At 40.1% G+C, this 18,660-nt stretch overlaps 1 protein-coding gene across 18 annotated transcripts in view; it reads right to left on the bottom strand.

Moving 5' to 3' along the window:
- RIMBP2 (RIMS binding protein 2) overlaps window positions 1-18,660 on the bottom strand; it is an 813,871-nt gene that overhangs the window by 59,753 nt on the left and 735,458 nt on the right. For 8 of the 18 annotated variants that reach the window (XR_012222753.1, XM_073557052.1, XM_073557047.1 and 5 more), the window contains 4 exons: window positions 12,490-12,642; window positions 11,633-11,817; window positions 1,799-1,967; window positions 961-1,026 (listed from right to left, as the gene is read on the bottom strand). Coding sequence is in view for 17 of the 18 variants with exons in the window: in XM_073557052.1 (XP_073413153.1) it covers window positions 961-1,026; window positions 1,799-1,967; window positions 11,633-11,817; window positions 12,490-12,642 (573 nt within the window). In the remaining variant the exon portion in view is untranslated. The remainder of the gene's footprint in view (window positions 1-960; window positions 1,027-1,798; window positions 1,968-11,632; window positions 11,818-12,489; window positions 12,643-18,660) is intronic. The other 10 variants (XM_073557055.1, XM_073557056.1, XM_073557054.1 and 7 more) reach the window with 3 other exon arrangements.

Genomic DNA, 18,660 nt, shown 5'->3' with positions numbered 1-18,660 from the left:
CTCAAACAACATGTTCAGTATTTTATCATTTTCATATTGCTCATCCATAGAATATTCTGTGGTCTGGACTACATTTCTTTGGTATATAACCCTCTAAAGTACATAGTCTTTGTCAATTGAACAGAATGTGTATGAGGCCCTCTTTTATATGTAATATAGGGTGTATCTGAGTGCCTAATTTTTGGTAGTTCTTGCTTCCGTCAGAAATGAAACTGAAACTTTCAATTTTTTTTAATAAATTATATAAAAAAAAAAAAATTATATCCTTTTTGAAATTTTACCTTATATACGAGTCATTGTACAGGAAAAAGTGTTTCTCAACATTTTTTGCGGTAAAATGCAATTTCTTGTCGGATTGGAATGTTTTATTGTAACTCCTTAAAGTGGAGTAACAGTGTGACACCATTGTTCTCAGCAGCGATCTGGGAGTCAGAGATGCTTCCAGGGATCTTCCCCATGCTGTTATCCTTCCATTCAGCACTTTTCCCATCCTTTTGAATATTTTCACTGCCCCCCAGATCACTTTGTAAGGTCGGCCAGAAAATAAAGCTTGGAGTTCCCATTGACTCCCATTATACTCGTTACTCCAAACGAGCATGCGAATATTAGGAATTGCTCTGTTCGAGCAACGAGAACCCGGGCATTTTATTGCTCGCTCATATCTAATCCTTCATCAACATTTTCATAGAAATGTAATGAGATGTTTTAATACTGTTAAGTAGAAAAGGCATTAAATACTATTTTCTTAAGGAGTCAAGAAGTCTTGGTGCAGCATGTACAAATATTAGTGAGGCCATATGTTAAGCATTTGTTCAACAGCATGATGACTTCAAATGATGCAAGCTCAAAGGACAAAACATGCCGGTTAGTTAAACTTACAAGAAACATAGTTATGTTTAGACAAGTGAAATAATTTCAGCTGGTTTATTAACTAAATAAAGTTAGGGTTTCTTCACAGACCTCGTTTAGACTTTCTGGATCTGCGGTGTACAGAGCGAGAGCTCTCTTTGAAACGTTCACAGTTGACTTCAGGAAAGGAATGCATACAAATAAAAGAAGAGGAGAACATATGAAGCTGTTCAAAGTTCCACTTTCAATCGAGAAACGCTCAGCTGGGAAAGTTAAGGTAGCTGACTACTTAATGTTTGTTTTACTAGAAATTAAATCAATTTCAATTTGCCAAGTTTTTATCAATAACATATGTACATGTATCTAGAGGCCTTTGACAGTAATTAGTTTTTAGATTTCAATGCTTACTTTTTGGAGTTTTATTATTTTTTTCTTGTCTAACAATTATCCCTGGGTATCATGAGGCGCATTATTAATGATAATAAAAATGCATTGAATATCTGTAAATTCTGTTTTGGGTTCTGGTAAAAAAAACTGCAAACTTTTGCCAGCTTCTTGATAAAGAAAGTCTAATGTAGTTACAATAATTAAGCAGTATAGCGGTGCAAATTAAAGCAGATGATTTCCAAATTCGGAAATGTTTGGAAATATACAGATTCACAATGTCAAATTCAAGAAAAGTGCTGTCCAAATTGCTTCTGCAGGCAAATGGCCAATGCCCTTTATTGTATTTAGTGTAAAAAAAAAACCATGGTCCGGATACTAAATTCATTGGGTAGCACCGTTCTGGAAGTATAGACTAGTTCCAAACAAAAGGGATACTCAAGACATGCAAGTATCAGATGCCACTAAACAATTGGTATCCCAGAACATTGCACCTATAAAGCTTGAAGCAGCTACAGCTTGGCACACAGGCTTGCAGGTGTTAAGAAAGGCTTTTATTACCTACCAATTTTTTCCACTGGAGTATTCAAAGGTAGAAATCCCTGTTTGAGAAGCTGGTCCATCATTTCTTCATCATCTGCTTGTATTTCAGACACCATATTACAGGGGATATAACCAGATCTCCCACAACTTTCACCCCGGTAAAAACCATCTGGATCTTTATCACCATATACCTGAGGACAATATGACAGGTACCAGTCATTTTTTGAAGAAAACAAGCAGCAAAAAACATAATTCCAGCTTTTGCAATGAATCAAGATAGCTAATATTATTTTATCATAATACAGTAATTCTTAGACAGAACACATAAAATACGTAACATTAGTTACGTAAGACACGTACATAAGACACCTGAGTGACAAATTAAATTTAGAAGATGGACAGAAATAGTATGGGATAATATGCTAAAGTTAAGTGACTTTATTAGGTATAATCCTCTTTACTAAGGTTAAGAAAATTATGTAGGGTTTTCCTGAGATTGCAGAAAAATAGACTTCTGCATGCAGTGCTGTCAATTCAGTAGTTACACTGTGAAGGGGATCTGGCATAACTAGTTTTCTGTCAAGAAAAAAAAATCCTTAACATAACAGTTCTACGGTCTTTTGCATTCTGCATTGAGACACTGGAAATGGAACTATGTGCAGAGTTGGGTGGGGGTAGAGGAACATACACATAAGATACAATCTGTATACTTACTGCTGTGGTTTTATACAGATCTGTGATAACCCTAACATGATGGGTTGTTACCAGTTTGTCGCGCTGATCTGTACAGTATATGGGGACAGAAGGTATATAATTACTTGTTTATATATATATATATATATATTATGTGGTGTAGTGACCGTGTCTGCTAGGGGGCGCTGTGTGATGTCCCAGGAGAGAGGGTGAGTGGCAGAATACTGAATGACAGTTATGTTTCTCGAGGTGGGTGGCCTTGGGATGGAGACTTATGTGTGTTTTGATCAGCAGTGATACTGCTGAGGTGCTGTTTCAATGTGTTTTGAGAAGTCTCCAGGTAGCTGGTGGGATGGGCTGGACCAGTTACCTACAAACCCATCCAGGGGGTGTGTTTAAGAACGCTATTGTAAAGTGTTTGAGTGGTTGAAGGACCTGTGATGAGGTCATAGCCATGTGACCCGGTGGGCGTGGCTACGGACCATATAAGGTGGCCAGGGTAGGTCACATGGAGTAAATGCTGGGACCCGGTTGGTCCGTTGTGGAAGGTCCGGCTGGAAGATGGGGCTTCCTGCCTGACAGCACGTGAATACTGTGATTAATGGCTGCAAGCGTCTGATAGTTCCCTGGAGGGAATGAACGTCTGCAGTGAGCTGAATCAGCCATGAGGTAAACCCTGACGGGGTGAGATATCTGTGAGGCTGAAGAGCCTGAGTACTGGACATTGTGTAACCTGTGTGACCACAGGCTTAACAGAGGGAAGCTCTGTCATGAACGCTATGCTGATTATATGAACTTTATGTTGCTGCTGTGGGTTTATGATGCCTGAATAAACCGCATGGATTGTTATTGTTTTATGGAAAGTCTGTGCCGGACGTGATTATTTGGCTGCCAAGCGAGTATCCCCTACCCGAATGACAGCACTACCTTACAATATATATATACACTAGATGAATAACCCGGCGTTGTTCGGGCATAGTAACTAACTGGGGTTAGTTATAACAAATTATGATGATTATGTTGCACATAAAACATTTCACATCATATATTCCACACTACAAATTTGCAACACAAATTAACTAAACGATTATCTAAGTATTGATAGTATTTTATTTTCAACTTATTCAAGAGCCTTTTGATAAACAACATGTTTGGTTTTTCCTTTCGGTGCAAAGATGAACAGATTTTTGGCAGTTCCAACTGTTGAACAGGACACGTAAAGTTGACCATGAGAAAAGTATGGAGATTGCAAATCAATCCCTACTACTTTCAAGGACTGTCCCTAAGCCTTGGTAATGCACATTGCAAATGCCAGTAGAACTGGAAACTGGAGGCGTTTAAAATCAAAAGGCAAATCAAACGGAATGAGTGGAATTCTTGGAATGAAAATGTCCTCTCCTTTGGCACATCCTGTTGCTGAGCTGTGTATCTAACCATATCCTGTGTGATACTGTCTGCTGCGCTGTGTATCTAATCCTATCCTGTGGGATACTGTTTGCTGCGCTGTGTATCTAACCCTATCCTGTGGGATAATGTCATCTAAACTGTGTACCTAATCCTATCCTGTGTGATACTGTCTCCTGAGCTGTATATCTAATCCTGTCCTGTGTGATACTGTCTGCTGAGCTGTGTATCTAATCCTGTCCTATGTTATGCTGACTGCTGAGCCATGTATCTAATCTTATCCTGTGTGATACTAACTGCTGAGCCGTGTATCTAATCCTATCATGTGTGATACAGTCTGCTGAGCCATGTCTCTAATCCTCTCCTGTGTGATACTGTCTGCTGAGCTGTGTATCTAATCTTCTCCTGTGTGATAGTCTGCTGAGCCGTGTATCTAATCCTATCCTGTGTGATAGTCAGCTGAGCCGTGTATCTAATCCTATCCTGTGTTACTGACTGCTGAGCCGTGTATCTAATCCTATCCTGTGCAATACTGACTGCCGAACTGTGTATCTAATCCTATCCTGTGTGATACTGTCTACTGAGCCATGTATCTAATCCTATCCTGTGTGATACTGTCTGCTGAGCCATGTATCTAATCCTATCCTGTGTGATACTGTGTTCTGAGCTGTGTATCTAATCCTATGCTATGTGATACTGTCTGCTGAGCCGTGTTTCTAATCCTATCCTGCGTGATACAGTCTGCCAAGCCGTGTATCTAATCCTATCCTGTGTTACTGAATGCTGAGCCGTGTATCTAATCCTATCCTGTGCTATACTGACTGCCGAGCCATGTAGCTAATCCTATCCTGTGTGATACTGTATACTGCGCCATGTATCTAATCCTATCCTGTGTGATACTGTGCTCTGAGCTGTGTACCTAATCCTATCCTGTGCGAAACTGTCTGCTGAGCCGTGTATCTAATCCTGTCCTGTGTGATACAGTCTGCCAAGCCGTGTATCTAATCCTATCATTTGTGAGACTGTGTGCTAAGCCGTGTATCTCATCCAATCCTGTTTGATACTGTGCGCTGATCCGTGTATCTAATCCTCTCCTGTGTTACTGACTGCTGAGCCGTGTATCTAATACTATCCTGTGTGATAATATCTGCTGAGCCATGTAACTAATCCTATCCTGTGTGATACTGTCTGCTGAGCCGTGTATCTAATCTTATGCTGTGTGATACTGTGTGCTGAGCCGTGTATCTAATCCTATCCTGTGTGTTACTGTCTGCTGAGCCATGTATCTAATCCTGTCCTGCATGATACTGTCTGCTGAGCCATGTATCTAGTCCTATCCTGTGTGATAGTCTGCTGAGCCGTGTATCTAATCCTATCCAGTGTGATATAGTCTGCTGAGCTGTGTATCTAATCCTATCATGTGTCACTGACTGCTGAGCCATGTATCTAATCTTATCCTGTGTGATACTGTGTGCTGAGCCGTGTATCTAATCCTATCCTGTGTGATACTGACTGCCGAGCCGTGTATCTAATCCTATCCTGTGTGATACTGACTGCTGAGCTGTGTATCTAATCCTATCCTGTGTGATTCTGTTTGCTGAGCTGTGTACATAATCCTATCCTGTGTGATACTGTGTTCTGAGCTGTGTATCTAATCCTATCCTGTGTGATACTGTCTGCTGAGCCGTGTAACTAATCCTATCCTGTGTGATACAGTCTGCCGAGCCGTGTATCTAATCCTATCCTGTGTTATATTGACTGCTGAGCCGTGTATCTGATCCTATCCTGTGTGATACTGTCTGCTGAGCCGTGTATCTAATCCTTTCTGTGTGATAGTGTCTGCTGAGCTGTGTATCTAAACCTATCCTGTGTGATACTGTGCTGTGAGCTGTGTATCTAATCCTATCCTGTGTGATACTGTCTGCTGAGCCGTGTATCTAATCCTATCCTGTGTGATAGTCTGCCAAGCTGTGTATCTAATCCTATCCTGTGTGAGACTGTGTGTTGAGCCTTGTATCGAATCCTATCCTGTGTGATACTGTGAGCTGAGCCATGTATCTAATCCTATCCTGTGTAATACTGTCTGCTGAGCCGTGTATCTAATCCTATCCTGTGTGAAACTGTGTGCTGAGCCTTGTATCAAATCCTATCCTGTTTGATACTGTGTGCTGAGCCGTGTATCTAATCCTATCCTGTGTGAGACTGTGTGCAGAGCCGTGTATCTAATCCTATACTGTGTGATACTGTGTGCAGAGCCGTGTATCTAATCCTATCCTGTGTGATAGTGTCTGCTGAGCTGTGTATCTAATCCTATCCTGTGTGATACTGTGCTCTGAGCTGTGCATCTAATCCTATCCTGTGTTATACTGACTGCTGAGCCGTGTATCTAATCCTATCCTGTGTGATAGTGTCTGCTGAGCTGTGTATCTAATCCTATCCTGTGTGATACTGTGCTCTGAGCTGTGCATCTAATCCTATCCTGTGTGATACTGCCTGCCGAGCCATGTAACTAATCCTATCCTGTGTGATGCAGTCTGTCGAGCCGTGTATCTAATCCTATCCTGTGTTATACTGACTGCCAAGCTGTGTATCTAATCCTATCCTGTGTGAGACTGTGTGCTGAGCCTTGTATTGAATCCTATCCTGTGTGATACTGTGAGCTGAGCCATGTATCTAATCCTATCCTGTGTAATACTGTCTGCTGAGCCGTGTATCTAATCCTATCCTGTGTGAGACTGTGTGCTGAGCCTTGTATCGAATCCTATCCTGTGTGCTGAGCCGTGTATCTAATCCTATACTGTGTGATACTGTGTGCAGAGCTGTGTATCGAATCCTATCCTGTCTGATACTGTGAGCTGAGCCATGTATCTAATCCTATCCTGTGTAATACTGTCTGCTGAGCCGTGTATCTAATCCTATCCTGTGTGAGACTGTGTGCAGAGCCTTGTATCGAATCTTATCCTGTGTGAGACTGTGTGCTGAGCTGTGTATCTAATCCTATCCTGTGTGAGACTGTGTGCAGAGCCATGTATCTAATCCTATACTGTGTGATACTGTGTGCAGAGCCGTGTATCTAATCCTATACTGTGTGATACTGTGTGCTGAGCCATGTATCTAATCCTCTCCTGTGTGATACACTGCTGGGACATGTATCTAATCCTATCCTGTGTGATACTGACTGCTGAGCCTTGTATCTAATCCTATCCTGTGTGATACTGTGTGCTGAGCCGTGTATCTAGTCTTATCCTGTGTGATACTGTGTGCTGAGCCGTGTATCTAATCCTATCCTGTGTGAGACTGTGCAGAGCCGTGTATCTAATCTTATTCTGTGTGTTACTGTGTGCTGAGCCATGTATCTAATCCTCTCCTGTGTGATACACTGCTGGGCCGTGTATCTAATCCTATCCTGTGTGATACTGTCTGCTGAGGCGTGTATCTAATCCTATCCTTTGTGATAGTGTCTGCTGAGCTGTGTATCTAATCCTATCCTGTGTGATACTGTGCTCTGAGCTGTGTATCTAATCCTATCCTGTGTGATAGTCTGCCAAGCCGTGTATCTAATCCTATCCTGTGTGAGACTGTGTGCTGAGCCTTGTATCGAATCCTATCCTGTGTGATACTGTGTGCTGAGCCATGTATCTAGTCTTATCCTGTGTGATACTGTGTGCTGAGCCATGTATCTAATCCTATCCTGTGTGAGACTGTGTGCTGAGCCGTGTATCTAATCTTATTCTGTGTGTTACTGTGTGCTGAGCCGTGTATATAATCTTATCCTGTGTGCGGAGCTGTGTATCTAATCCTATCCTGTGTGAGACTGTGTGTTGAGCCGTGTATCTAATCCTATACTGAGTGATACTGTGTGCTGAGCCATGTATCTAATCCTCACCTGTGTGATACACTGCTGGGCTGTGTATCTAATCCTATCTTGTGTGATACAGGCTGCTGAGCCGTGTATCTAATCCTCTCCTTTGTGAAACTGACTGCTGAGCTGTGTATCTAATCCTCTCCTGTGTGATACTGACTGCTGAGCCGTGTATTAATCCTATCCTGTGTGATACTGGGCTCCCCCTGCAGTCTGTGTCAGAGGAAGGTCTGTGTCGGAACGGTAATAAATTGTGTTATTTCCAGCTTTACAGAAGGACGATAACACCATAGAAATTATAAGAAAAATAGGCCTCAGTTACCACAACTTTTCATCTTTTAAACTGCTCTGTTGAAATGAAACATGCTTAGTGATTGGTTGCTATGGGCAACACAGGCAGTGTACCTGGGGTGGTCAAGAAGGTGTGCCTATGGGAATATAGGATGGAGGATGTGTGATGGGTATATGGGCACTGGACTATGGGATGGTGGAGTGAGGGGGATTCATTTCTGTCATGTGCTCTCTGCTCCTTTCTGGTGGGCAGACAATGGCCGAGAGCTTATGTTTCCGGGGATGCTAGATTTCTCCCACCCAGTCATTGTCTGCTGAGGTGTTGTGGAGTGGGAAAACTTGCTCATAGCAACCAATCACAGCTCAGCTTTCATCTATGAAACAGTTCTGGTGAAATGAAAGATGCTTAGTGATTGGTTGCAAGGAATTCTGTTGCTCATAGCAAATAATCACAGCTCAGCTTTCATCTTTTAAACAGCTCTGGTGAAATGAATGATGCTTAGTGATTGGGTGGGGCTATTTGGAGTGGGCGTGGCTGATACACACATACATACACTCATTTATATATATATATATATATGTATATATATATTACAGTGAAATTAAAAAAATGTATAAAAATAAGACGAGAAAAAAAATTAAAAGGTGCTGAGCGCTCCCTCCCCTATAACTGTGCATACTTCATTCTCCAAACAAACGCACTTAGAATAGGGTTTTATTCTTTGCTCTGTAGTAATATTAAAAGCAATGCACACATATTTGACATCACTATAAACAGTATTAATAGGAGAATTTGAGGATTTTTTCTTCAAAATACTGACTTAAAACAAAGCATTAAAATGTGAAAGTGTTGTATTCTTTCATATTTCCATCCATTATACTAAATAAGACTTCTAAATAATTAATAATACAGGGATTGGCCCACAGCACTCTTCCAGCAGAGGAATGCAAAGTCAAACAACAAAGAACTCTACTTAGTAACAATTCAAGTATAAGGATGATAGACAGCTTCCAAACCAGGTGATCGTGTATCAAACAGTAATTTTATTTTGCCAAATACACCTACGTTTCGATCTGCAGAAGGTCTTTGTAAAGCATGCTTGACAAATATCTGCTAACAGGTTGAAATGTCTTTGGTAAAATAAAACGTTGAAAAGTATTTCGCATAATAAAATTACTTTTTGATACACTATCACATGGTTTGAAAGCTGTGGATCATCCCTATTTCTAAATAGATAATCTACAGTACAGTTGAAAAAAATAAGTTCTATATGTGCCAAATAAGGTAGACTTATAAAAAAAAAAACACATTTAGGCTATGTGCAAACGTTGCGGAAATTTGCGTGGGAATACCGCAACTCCCTGCCCGGGAAATACGCTAGAATTCTGCATGTGTAATTCCCACGTATTTCCCACGTTTTAACTAGTGTTTTGCAAGCGTAATTAGCTTGCAGAATGCTAGCGTTTTCCAAGCGATCTGTAGAATCGCTTGGAAAACTGATTGACAGGTTGGTCACACACGTCAAACATAGTGTTTGACGAGTGTGACCAACGTTTTACTATTGAGGCTGCCTATGCAGCATCCGTAGAAAAAGATAGGATGTTAAAAAAAAAAAAATGGTGTTCTTCTCACCTTCCGGCGTTCCGCGCAGCGTCCCCGATCCTCGCAATGCTCCCGGCAACTCCCGTTCCCAGTGATGCCTTGCGACAATGACCTTTGATGACATAGTAAAAAAAAACTTGGCACTCAAAAAGAAAAGCGATTTGAGTTCCTTTATTGTAAAAAGCATCCAGTTCAACACACTTCTTGAACGTTTTCGGTCATACAATTGACCTTCATCAGAAAAAGAATTTCACAGTTGATTTAACTGAAAATATTGGAATACTATTGTGGAGGAGTTTATATGTGCCACCTGTGTCACAGGGAGAGAGGACACGCTGGTAAGAAGAGCACCATCAGTGCAGAGGTATAAGGCTGGAGTCACACACAACAAATAAAAAATCGGTCCCATTTTAGCGGCACGAAATCGCACAAAGATTTCTTGTCCAGGGATCCGTCTGTCATCCCATTTTCCCGCGATGAACCGATTTTATTCGCATCTAAGCATCAAATTGACATCCAATGCCAATGCCTGATGCTCTTTCCTGTGACCAGGAGAAGTCTTGCGATTTAATCGCAATTCACACGTGTGGTGCGTTTTCAATGCGTTTTTTAATCGCATCCATAGACTTGCATTGTCGAATCCGATCCGAAAATCGGTGACAATCGCAGCATGCTGTGATTGTCTTGGTCCAAGGAACGGATCCGATAAAAAACGCATGATGGGAGCAGCACCATAGAATAACATTGGGACGAATGCAATGCGATTTTTTATCGCATTGCATTCGTCCGATTTTATAGCTAGTGTGACTCCAGCCTAACGCTTGGCCTGTGTCCGGGCGTGTATGCTGCTGGTATAGGAGACGTCTCCTATACCTGCAGCATACACGCCCGGACACAGGCCTGTGACATATCTGCCTTCCTGGGCAGGATATACTCCCTCATTATCACAGTACCACTACTTTATTGCGAACATATGCCTGCGACGCATGATACAGGATTTATTTCCTGAATAAATCTCAGCGCAAAATTGTGGACACAAACACCAATTATTGGCAATATCAGGATACTTTGGGTTCCAAATCCCGGATTCAAGTATCTCCCGTTCATATGGTTCTCATCTTCATTACTCGCTGCCCTTCAGACGTCTGACTCCTCCACAATAGTATTCCAAGATTTTCAGTTAAATCAACTGTGAAATTCTTTTTCTGATGAAGGTCCATTGTATGACCGAAAACGTTCAAGAAGTGTGTTGAACTGGATGCTTTTTACAATAAAGGAACTGTCAAATCGCTTTTCTTTTTGAGTGCCAAGTTTTTTTACTACATTTGATAGTTGGTTGGATACCTGACTTGTGCACCTCCCTCTCATTTATTGAGTGCCGTGTTTTTTTCTATAATGACCTTTGATGACGTCGCGGTCTCGTGAGACCGCTATGGTATCACGAGACGCGACTTCATCACAGGTCATTGTCGCAAGGCATCACTGGGACCGGAAGATGCCCGGAGCATCGCTGAGGCCTGGGGACGCTGTGCGTGACACTGGAATGTGAGAATATCACCATTTTTTATTTTAATTCTTATTTTACAGGATTATGGTACCCAGGGCCTGGAGGAGAATCTCCTCTCCTCCAGACCATGGATACCATCCGCACATTTTCTGCTTACTTTCCGCATGGTGGCCATAGCTACATGCGGAAAATAAGCGGAACAATGCTTTCCTATGTGTGCGGAATTCCCACGATTCCGCACAAAGAATGGGCATGCTGCGTATTTTTCATTTTGCATAGGATTGCATTGGATGCTTTTTTTTTGTGTTTTCGAGGCAAAATCGCGCAATAAAAAATGCTGCGAAAACGCAAAAAAAACCACTACATGTGAACGCAGCTTTAGATAACAGCATGTGGAATGATAAAAACTTTCCCTGGGCATAAAAGCCTACAACCAGTCATGAAAGGGTTAACTTTGCTATTTTTAAAAAGATTGTAAAAATATTTAATCATTCACCTTAATTATTTGTCCTTCCTTAAAGGGAAGCTCTTCTTCTGCAGCATCTGGATTAGGCGACATGGTTCTTGGATCATAGTCAAAGAGTGCCACAAATATTCGCACTGAATAATCTTCCATCCCACCATCTGTTTCAGATTCCTCGTACATCCCAGATGACATCTTTTCTCGGCTTCCATAACTATCTAAATAAATTACGAAACATATACAACAATCTTTGTATGCTTCATCTTTGCCAATTGTCAAAGAGAGTGAAGGCTTAGCAATGGTATCATGTGCTGCAGTTGCAACATATTGCTTAGCGGAGCTGACTCTATGGCTTATATTTGCAAACAACATGTTTGTGCCTCAATAGAAAAGCACAATCTCAGGAACACAATGAGTTTTATGTAGAAGCTGATCACCATGCAATGTGATAAGTCACACAACACAAACAGTATGACTGAATGGCAATGATGAACATGAACTTGGTGCTATCCTACCTTTCTTTCCACTAAGCTTAAAGAACCTAAATGTGCTGGGATGGACACAGAAGTGCCTACACACATGCTGCATTACATGCAAGAGAATTGGCTATTTATCCAGCATAGTAAAAGCCAAGAAAGAACTGATCCAGGCTTTAAGCCTAAAGGGGTTCACCGAAAAAAATATCTTTTTCTTAGAAGCTACTAGTCAGATACTTATAGTTCTCAAATCCTGACAATTCGATTATATTACTGAATTTGCTTAGCACCATCAAAACATGTCTGGTAAGTTCAAAAGTGACCTTACACCCCTACTGGACCAGACATAAAAGTTTGAAAAATCTGAAAACATCCTTTGGTTAAAAAGGAGGAAGAATTTTTTGTTTTGCATACCGTATCTATCCTCAGAGCCCCTGGTACGCTGAAGAGACCACTTCCTGTGTCCTCCAATGCTGCGATAATAAGCTTCTTCTTTTACAGGTGAAATATTTCCCTCACTACCTGACCGAGAACGACCACCTTCACTGTTACTGTCCATTGTAATTTCTAAGGAGAAAAAGGGAAGGAGCTATTAAACATGTCCTTTGAGTCTGGAAGAGAGGACCGTGGAGACTGGTATCAATTACAAAGAGGGCTTCTCTTCCCAATAAGTGTTTTAAATTTGTAAAATTTAAACGGCCAGCCAACCAAATCTTTATTATATCTTATGTTGTTTAAGGCATTTAATTTCATTTTTGGAGCACCCATGAACCTGAATATGTGACTATGTGACAAAGCAATAAATTCTTATGAAGATTTTTTTCATGGAAACCAAAGGTGGTGCCAAAGTTTTAGCTTGATGTTGTTTCAGGAGAACAATTTCATGTTTCCAGATAATCTTACACTCTTTATAAATAACAAGCACTTTTTGAAAAGTGATAAATTACAAAATGATAAGCAGGTGTCACTTTTAGCTGTAGGTTTCACTAAAATAACATACAGACATGGAACTTTGTGACAACACACTTGGGCTGCGACAAACTTCTGGGATGACTTAAGTGGATGGAATGGCTATGTACCAAGTGATCAGTAGGACATTTTACCATTGAAATCCTGCTGACATTTTAGTTAAGTACAAGAGATTACACACAATAGTCCAAATTTAAGTTAATCATGGTTGCTGTTGAGCACAAACAATGTAAGCAGCCATTGAATGGAATAAGTTATGATGTCACAGTCTAAAAAAAAAAACATTTTGTGTCCCGTCGAATCCAAGGCATCATATTTTTTTTTTAGCTTGCTTTGTTTTAATGCTTAGTCCATAGAATGGCTACCTCTTATGTGTAAGTTGTGCAATATCAAGCTGTGAATGGCTTATACTACATTTTTTATAATTCTTGAATAAGCTATGTTGAAAATTCACCCAGATGTGTGCTTTAAGACATGCAATATTCTTCTGAAGGAGGCAGAGCTATTTCAGTATTACAGTAACCCATGCCTTAGGTTCTGAATTATGATGTGGGTCTCTCTAAGATAATGGGTTCGGATCAGAAACTTGACAAACCCATGGGTGCCTCAAAATGGTGCTCATAAAAGGCTTAGTTTAGAGGTATTTGGATTAGGCAATTTTACAAATTTAAACATTAAAGTTGCATTTTGGGTAAACTTTTTTATCACTTGAATGCTGCCTACATCCCTTAGGATATATATTCTACTACAAATAATTATATTATACAATTAAGGGTTGTTCATTCTATATCTTCAGTCTAATTTTGATACTAATGAGACGCTTACTAAACATACATTAATGTTATATGAATTTGGAATGAAAATGAGTCATGTGAAAGAATGTGTGGATGAACAACATTAAATACAACATTAAGACATGTAACATTTTTTGCTGTATAACTGTAGTGTAAAATCAGACTTTGTTTTACTGGCTTACTTTATCAGTATTTCGGTAAATTAATGTTACAGAGGGAAGGATTAAATGTAACAGTAGTATAAAACACAATTAAAATTTTAAATACAAAAGTAGTTGATCATTTTGGTATTACTAATGATATAGATTAAATGACCTCAGTGTAAAACACGGGCACATCGATAATTGTTGGGTCTCAATTATGCACAAATATACCACTAAGGGCTCATACTCACTTGCGAGAGACTCGCATGATTCTAGTGCGAGTCTCTACCATGAAAACCTGGCACTGCCGCCGGCACTCGGACCGGAGCGTGCGGCTACATGTATTTCTATGCCGCCACACACTCCAGTCCCAGTGCCAGGTTTTAATGCGAGAGACTCATACGAGTCTCTCGCAAGTGAGTATGAGCCCTAAGGCTGTGTGCACACGATGCAGATTTGCTGCGGATCCGCAGCGGATTTTTCCGCACAGAAACGCTGCAGATCCGCACTGTGATTTACAGTACAATGTAAATCAATGGAAAAAAAAATCTGTGCAGATGGTGCAGAAAAATCAGTGCGGAATTGCTGTGGATTTAAAAGAAATGCACGTCACTTCTTTTGTGCGGATCTGCAGCGTTTCTGGACCCCTCCATGATAGAAATCCGCAGTGGCAAAAACTGCAGAAAATCCGCATAAAAACAGCGGCAAATCCGCGGCCGCGGATTCTGCCAGGAGATGCGGATTTTGTGCAGAAAATTCTGCACCACTTTTCCTACGTGTGCACATAGCCTAAAAGGTAATACAAAGAACAGCACAGAAGAAAAACAGAACTGTGTCAGTCAAACACAGCATAGCGAAGCAAAATATGATGATAGTAGAAAAGAAAAAGATAAAAGCACAATGAAATCATGAAGATTTTCTTCCCATTATGAAAAACAGTACACTTCAAGGAAACCCTAAAAACTGATACATATGACATTAGATAACCCAAGCAAAGGAAGTGGAACTGAATGTATATTACTGTTTGGTATACTCTTTTCCTTCATCTTATTTAACATTGATATGATTTTTTTTTCAATCCGCCATGCATTTTTAGCTTTTAACATGTATTGCCGGATTCAGCTTGTTTTGTGTCATTCATATTTTTTCATAGTTGTTTTAATTAAAAATGTGAAAGGGAATCATGATCAGCATGAATCAAAGACCATCAACGTTTTTGCAACCATGAATGCTTCATTCTGAAACACTGGCGCTTAAAGAGGATCTTTCACCAAATGTTTCAAGTTGATCTGGACACACAATGTAATGAGCACTGCAAATCTGAATAAAAAGTTTTTATTATTTTTTTTTTAATTTTGCATTTAGTGATCAAAGTATTTGGCAGCTAATTTTTTTTTCCCCTTGTATGTGGATGCCTGCAGCACTATGGAAGGGGAGCAACTACAATTGTTTTTGTAATGAGACTGCCAGAAATGAGAACTGAAAACTCAGATCTGCTGTGTTGCAGCATATGCCATCACTGTGTACTGAGGAGAGGAGAAATGACTGTTTGTTAATGCTATTGTGGTGGCTTATTCTTCTTTCCCCAGTGTGTTGCTTCTGATTTGTCAGCATCAGAAAGAGAATGAAGTATACACCCCAAGTGAAATCTCTTTGGGAATACCTTTTTGGACTTAAATAAATTAACTGTTTGAGTGCCTAATACTTTGATTGCTAATATCTCTGAGGCAAAAAAAAAGTATTATTCTGCCCTGCATCACCTACACTGTGTTCCAAATTATTATGCAAATTGGATTTAAGTGTCATAAAGATGTTATTTTTTGTTTTTCAAATAAACTCATAGATGGTATTGTGTATCAGGGCTCTTTTGATCACTGAAATCAATCTCAAACACCTGTGATAATTAGTTTACCAGGTGAGCTCAATTAAAGGAAAACTACTTAAGAATGATGTTCCACATTATTAAGCAGGGCACAGGTTTCAAGGAATTAGGAAATAAAAAGGATCTCTCTGCTGCTGAAAAGCATCAAATAGTGCAATGTCTTGGTCAAGAGATGAAAACATTAGATATTTCCCAAAAATTTAAACGTGATCATTGTACTGTTAAGAGATTTGTGGTTGATTCTGAGCACAGACATGTTTGTGCTGATAAAGGCAGAATGAGGAAGGTTTCTGCCAGGCAAGTTCATTGGATTAAGAGAGTGGCTGCTAAAAAGCCATTACAAACCAGCAAACAGATATTTAAAGCTGCTGGTGCCTCTGGAGTCCCTCGAACCTCAAGGTGTAGGATCCTTCAAAGGCTTGCTGTGGTGCATAAATCTACTATTCAGTCACCCCTAAACAGTGTTCACAAGCAGAAATGGATGCAGTGGGCCCAGACATACATGAAGACTAATTTTCAAACAGTCTTGTTTACTGATGAGTGTCGAGCAACCCTGGATGGTCCAGATGGATGGAGTAGTGGATGGTTGGTGGATGGCCACTATGTCCCAACAAGGCTGTGACGTCAGCAAGGAGGTGGAGTCATGTTTTGGGCCGGAATCATGGGGAAACAGCTGGTAGGGCTCTTTAAGGTTCCTGAAGGTGTGAAAATGACCTCTGCAAAGTATATAGAGTTTCTGACTGACAGCTGTCTTCCATGGTATAAAAAGCAGAAATGTGCCTTCAGGAGCAAAATCATCTTCATGCATGACAATACACCATCTCATGCTGCAAAGAATACATCTGAGTCATTGACTGCTATAGGCATAAAAGGAGATAAACTCATGGTGTGGCCACCATCTTCCCCTGACCTCAACCCTATAGAGAACCTTTGGAGTATCATCAAGCAAAAGATCTATGAGGGTGTGAGGCAGTTCACATCAAAACAGCAGCTCTGGGAGGCTATTCTGACTTCATGCAAAGAAATACAAGCAGAAACTCTCCAAAAACTCACAATTTCAATGGATGCAAGAATTGTGAAGGTGATATCAAAGAAGGGTTCCTATGTTAACATGTATCTTGGCCTGTTAAGCTATTTAACTCCAAAATATCCTTTTTGTTTAGTGAATGTGACCTCCTAATGCTGCAAATTCCACAAATGAGCATTTTCAGTTCTTTAAAACATATCAAATGTTTAGAAATTCTACTGTGCCTAATAATTTGGAACAGTGCAATTTGAATTTTTATTCATTTTGGAGATTATACTGTTATTATTGGGAGGTTTCTTCAATAAAATTTGATGTATACTCTAACGGGTGATGACTTTTATTAGACTGACTGTCATTTGTACTGACTATTTAGGAAAATCAGAGAAAAATATCATTTGCATAATAATTTGGAACACAGTGTATTATATCATGTAATGAAAGTTCCTCTTTAGCAGAAAACATATCTTAAAATGCCAGCTGAGGACTATGCAACTAGAATGACTCCTCCCCATTCTCCTTTTTGCTACCCTAAACTGACAGCTTCAGAAAAAAGTGACCGGGAACTTCCTAATCCTAATCTCATGATTACTGTCCAGCCTTTTAAAGAAACATGCTGGAATAATGAAGACGGTCTATGCTCCATGATCTCTGTAGTCCAGGATGTAGGAATCAGCTGACAGCTTTTCCTTAATCTTAATGGGCACATTTAGACACTGGATGTAATGTGAAGGCTGCCGCCAATCATTGACCGTTGCTTGGCTGGTGTGGTGACATGATCCACCTTCCAGTATTTATTTTACTCATTTAGCTCCATTAATTCCACAGCACTTTACAGACATTATCGGCACTGTCCCCGATGGGGCTCACAATCTAAATTCCCTATCAGTATGTCTTTGGAATGTGGGAGGAAGCCGGAGTACCCAGCGAAAACCCATACAAACACGAGGAGAACATACAAACTCCTTGCAGATAAGGTCCTTGGTGGGATTTGAATCCAGGACTCCAGCGCTGCAAGGCTGCAGTGCTAACCACTGAGCCACTGTATTTGACATTATTTTATTGCAACTATCCCCGATGGGGCTCACATGCTAAATTCCCTATCAGTATGTCTTTGGAATGTGGGAGGAAACCAGAGTACCCGCAGGAAACCCACGCAAACACGGGGAGAACATACAAACTCCTTGCTGATGTCCTTGGTGGGATTTGAACCCAAGACCGCAGCGCTGCAAGGCTAACCACTGAGCCACCGTATTTGAAGCCAGAATGCTGAGAAACACAGTACAGTGTGCAGTGGAGCATGCCAGTGCAGGAGGCAAGTATAGTTTATATTTATATATATACAGTTGAAACCAGAAGATTACATACACTATATAAAAGACACATATGCATGGTTTTTCTCAATATCTGACATGAAATCAGAATAAACCTTCCCGTTTTAGGTCAATTAGGATTACCATAATTATTAATATTTGCCAAATGCCAGAATAATGAGGGACAGAGAATGTTTTATATATATATTGCCCTGGGCCCTTTAAAATTAACTTTTATTGTATTTAAGGATCCATTTAATATATTTTTACACAAGTGAAACAATATCAACATAAAAATATAGAACGTGAATGGGTTGGAAATCATAATCTGTCATTTACATATCAGCTCATCAATACATTAAGCCTGTTATATGAAAGGTAATACTGTATTTATGCTGTTGTCTTTTGAAAGTCAATAGGATTGAATCTTCCAAGCTTTGTGATTTTAATGCTTCAATCA

Source organism: Dendrobates tinctorius, unplaced genomic scaffold, assembly GCF_039654945.1.
Source record: "Dendrobates tinctorius isolate UK_male_01 unplaced genomic scaffold, ASM3965494v1 ptg000243l, whole genome shotgun sequence".
Taxonomy (NCBI): Eukaryota; Metazoa; Chordata; class Amphibia; order Anura; family Dendrobatidae; genus Dendrobates; species Dendrobates tinctorius.
The sequence above is the reverse complement of the archived record's forward strand: the minus strand, read 5'-3'. Positions and strand labels throughout refer to the sequence as shown.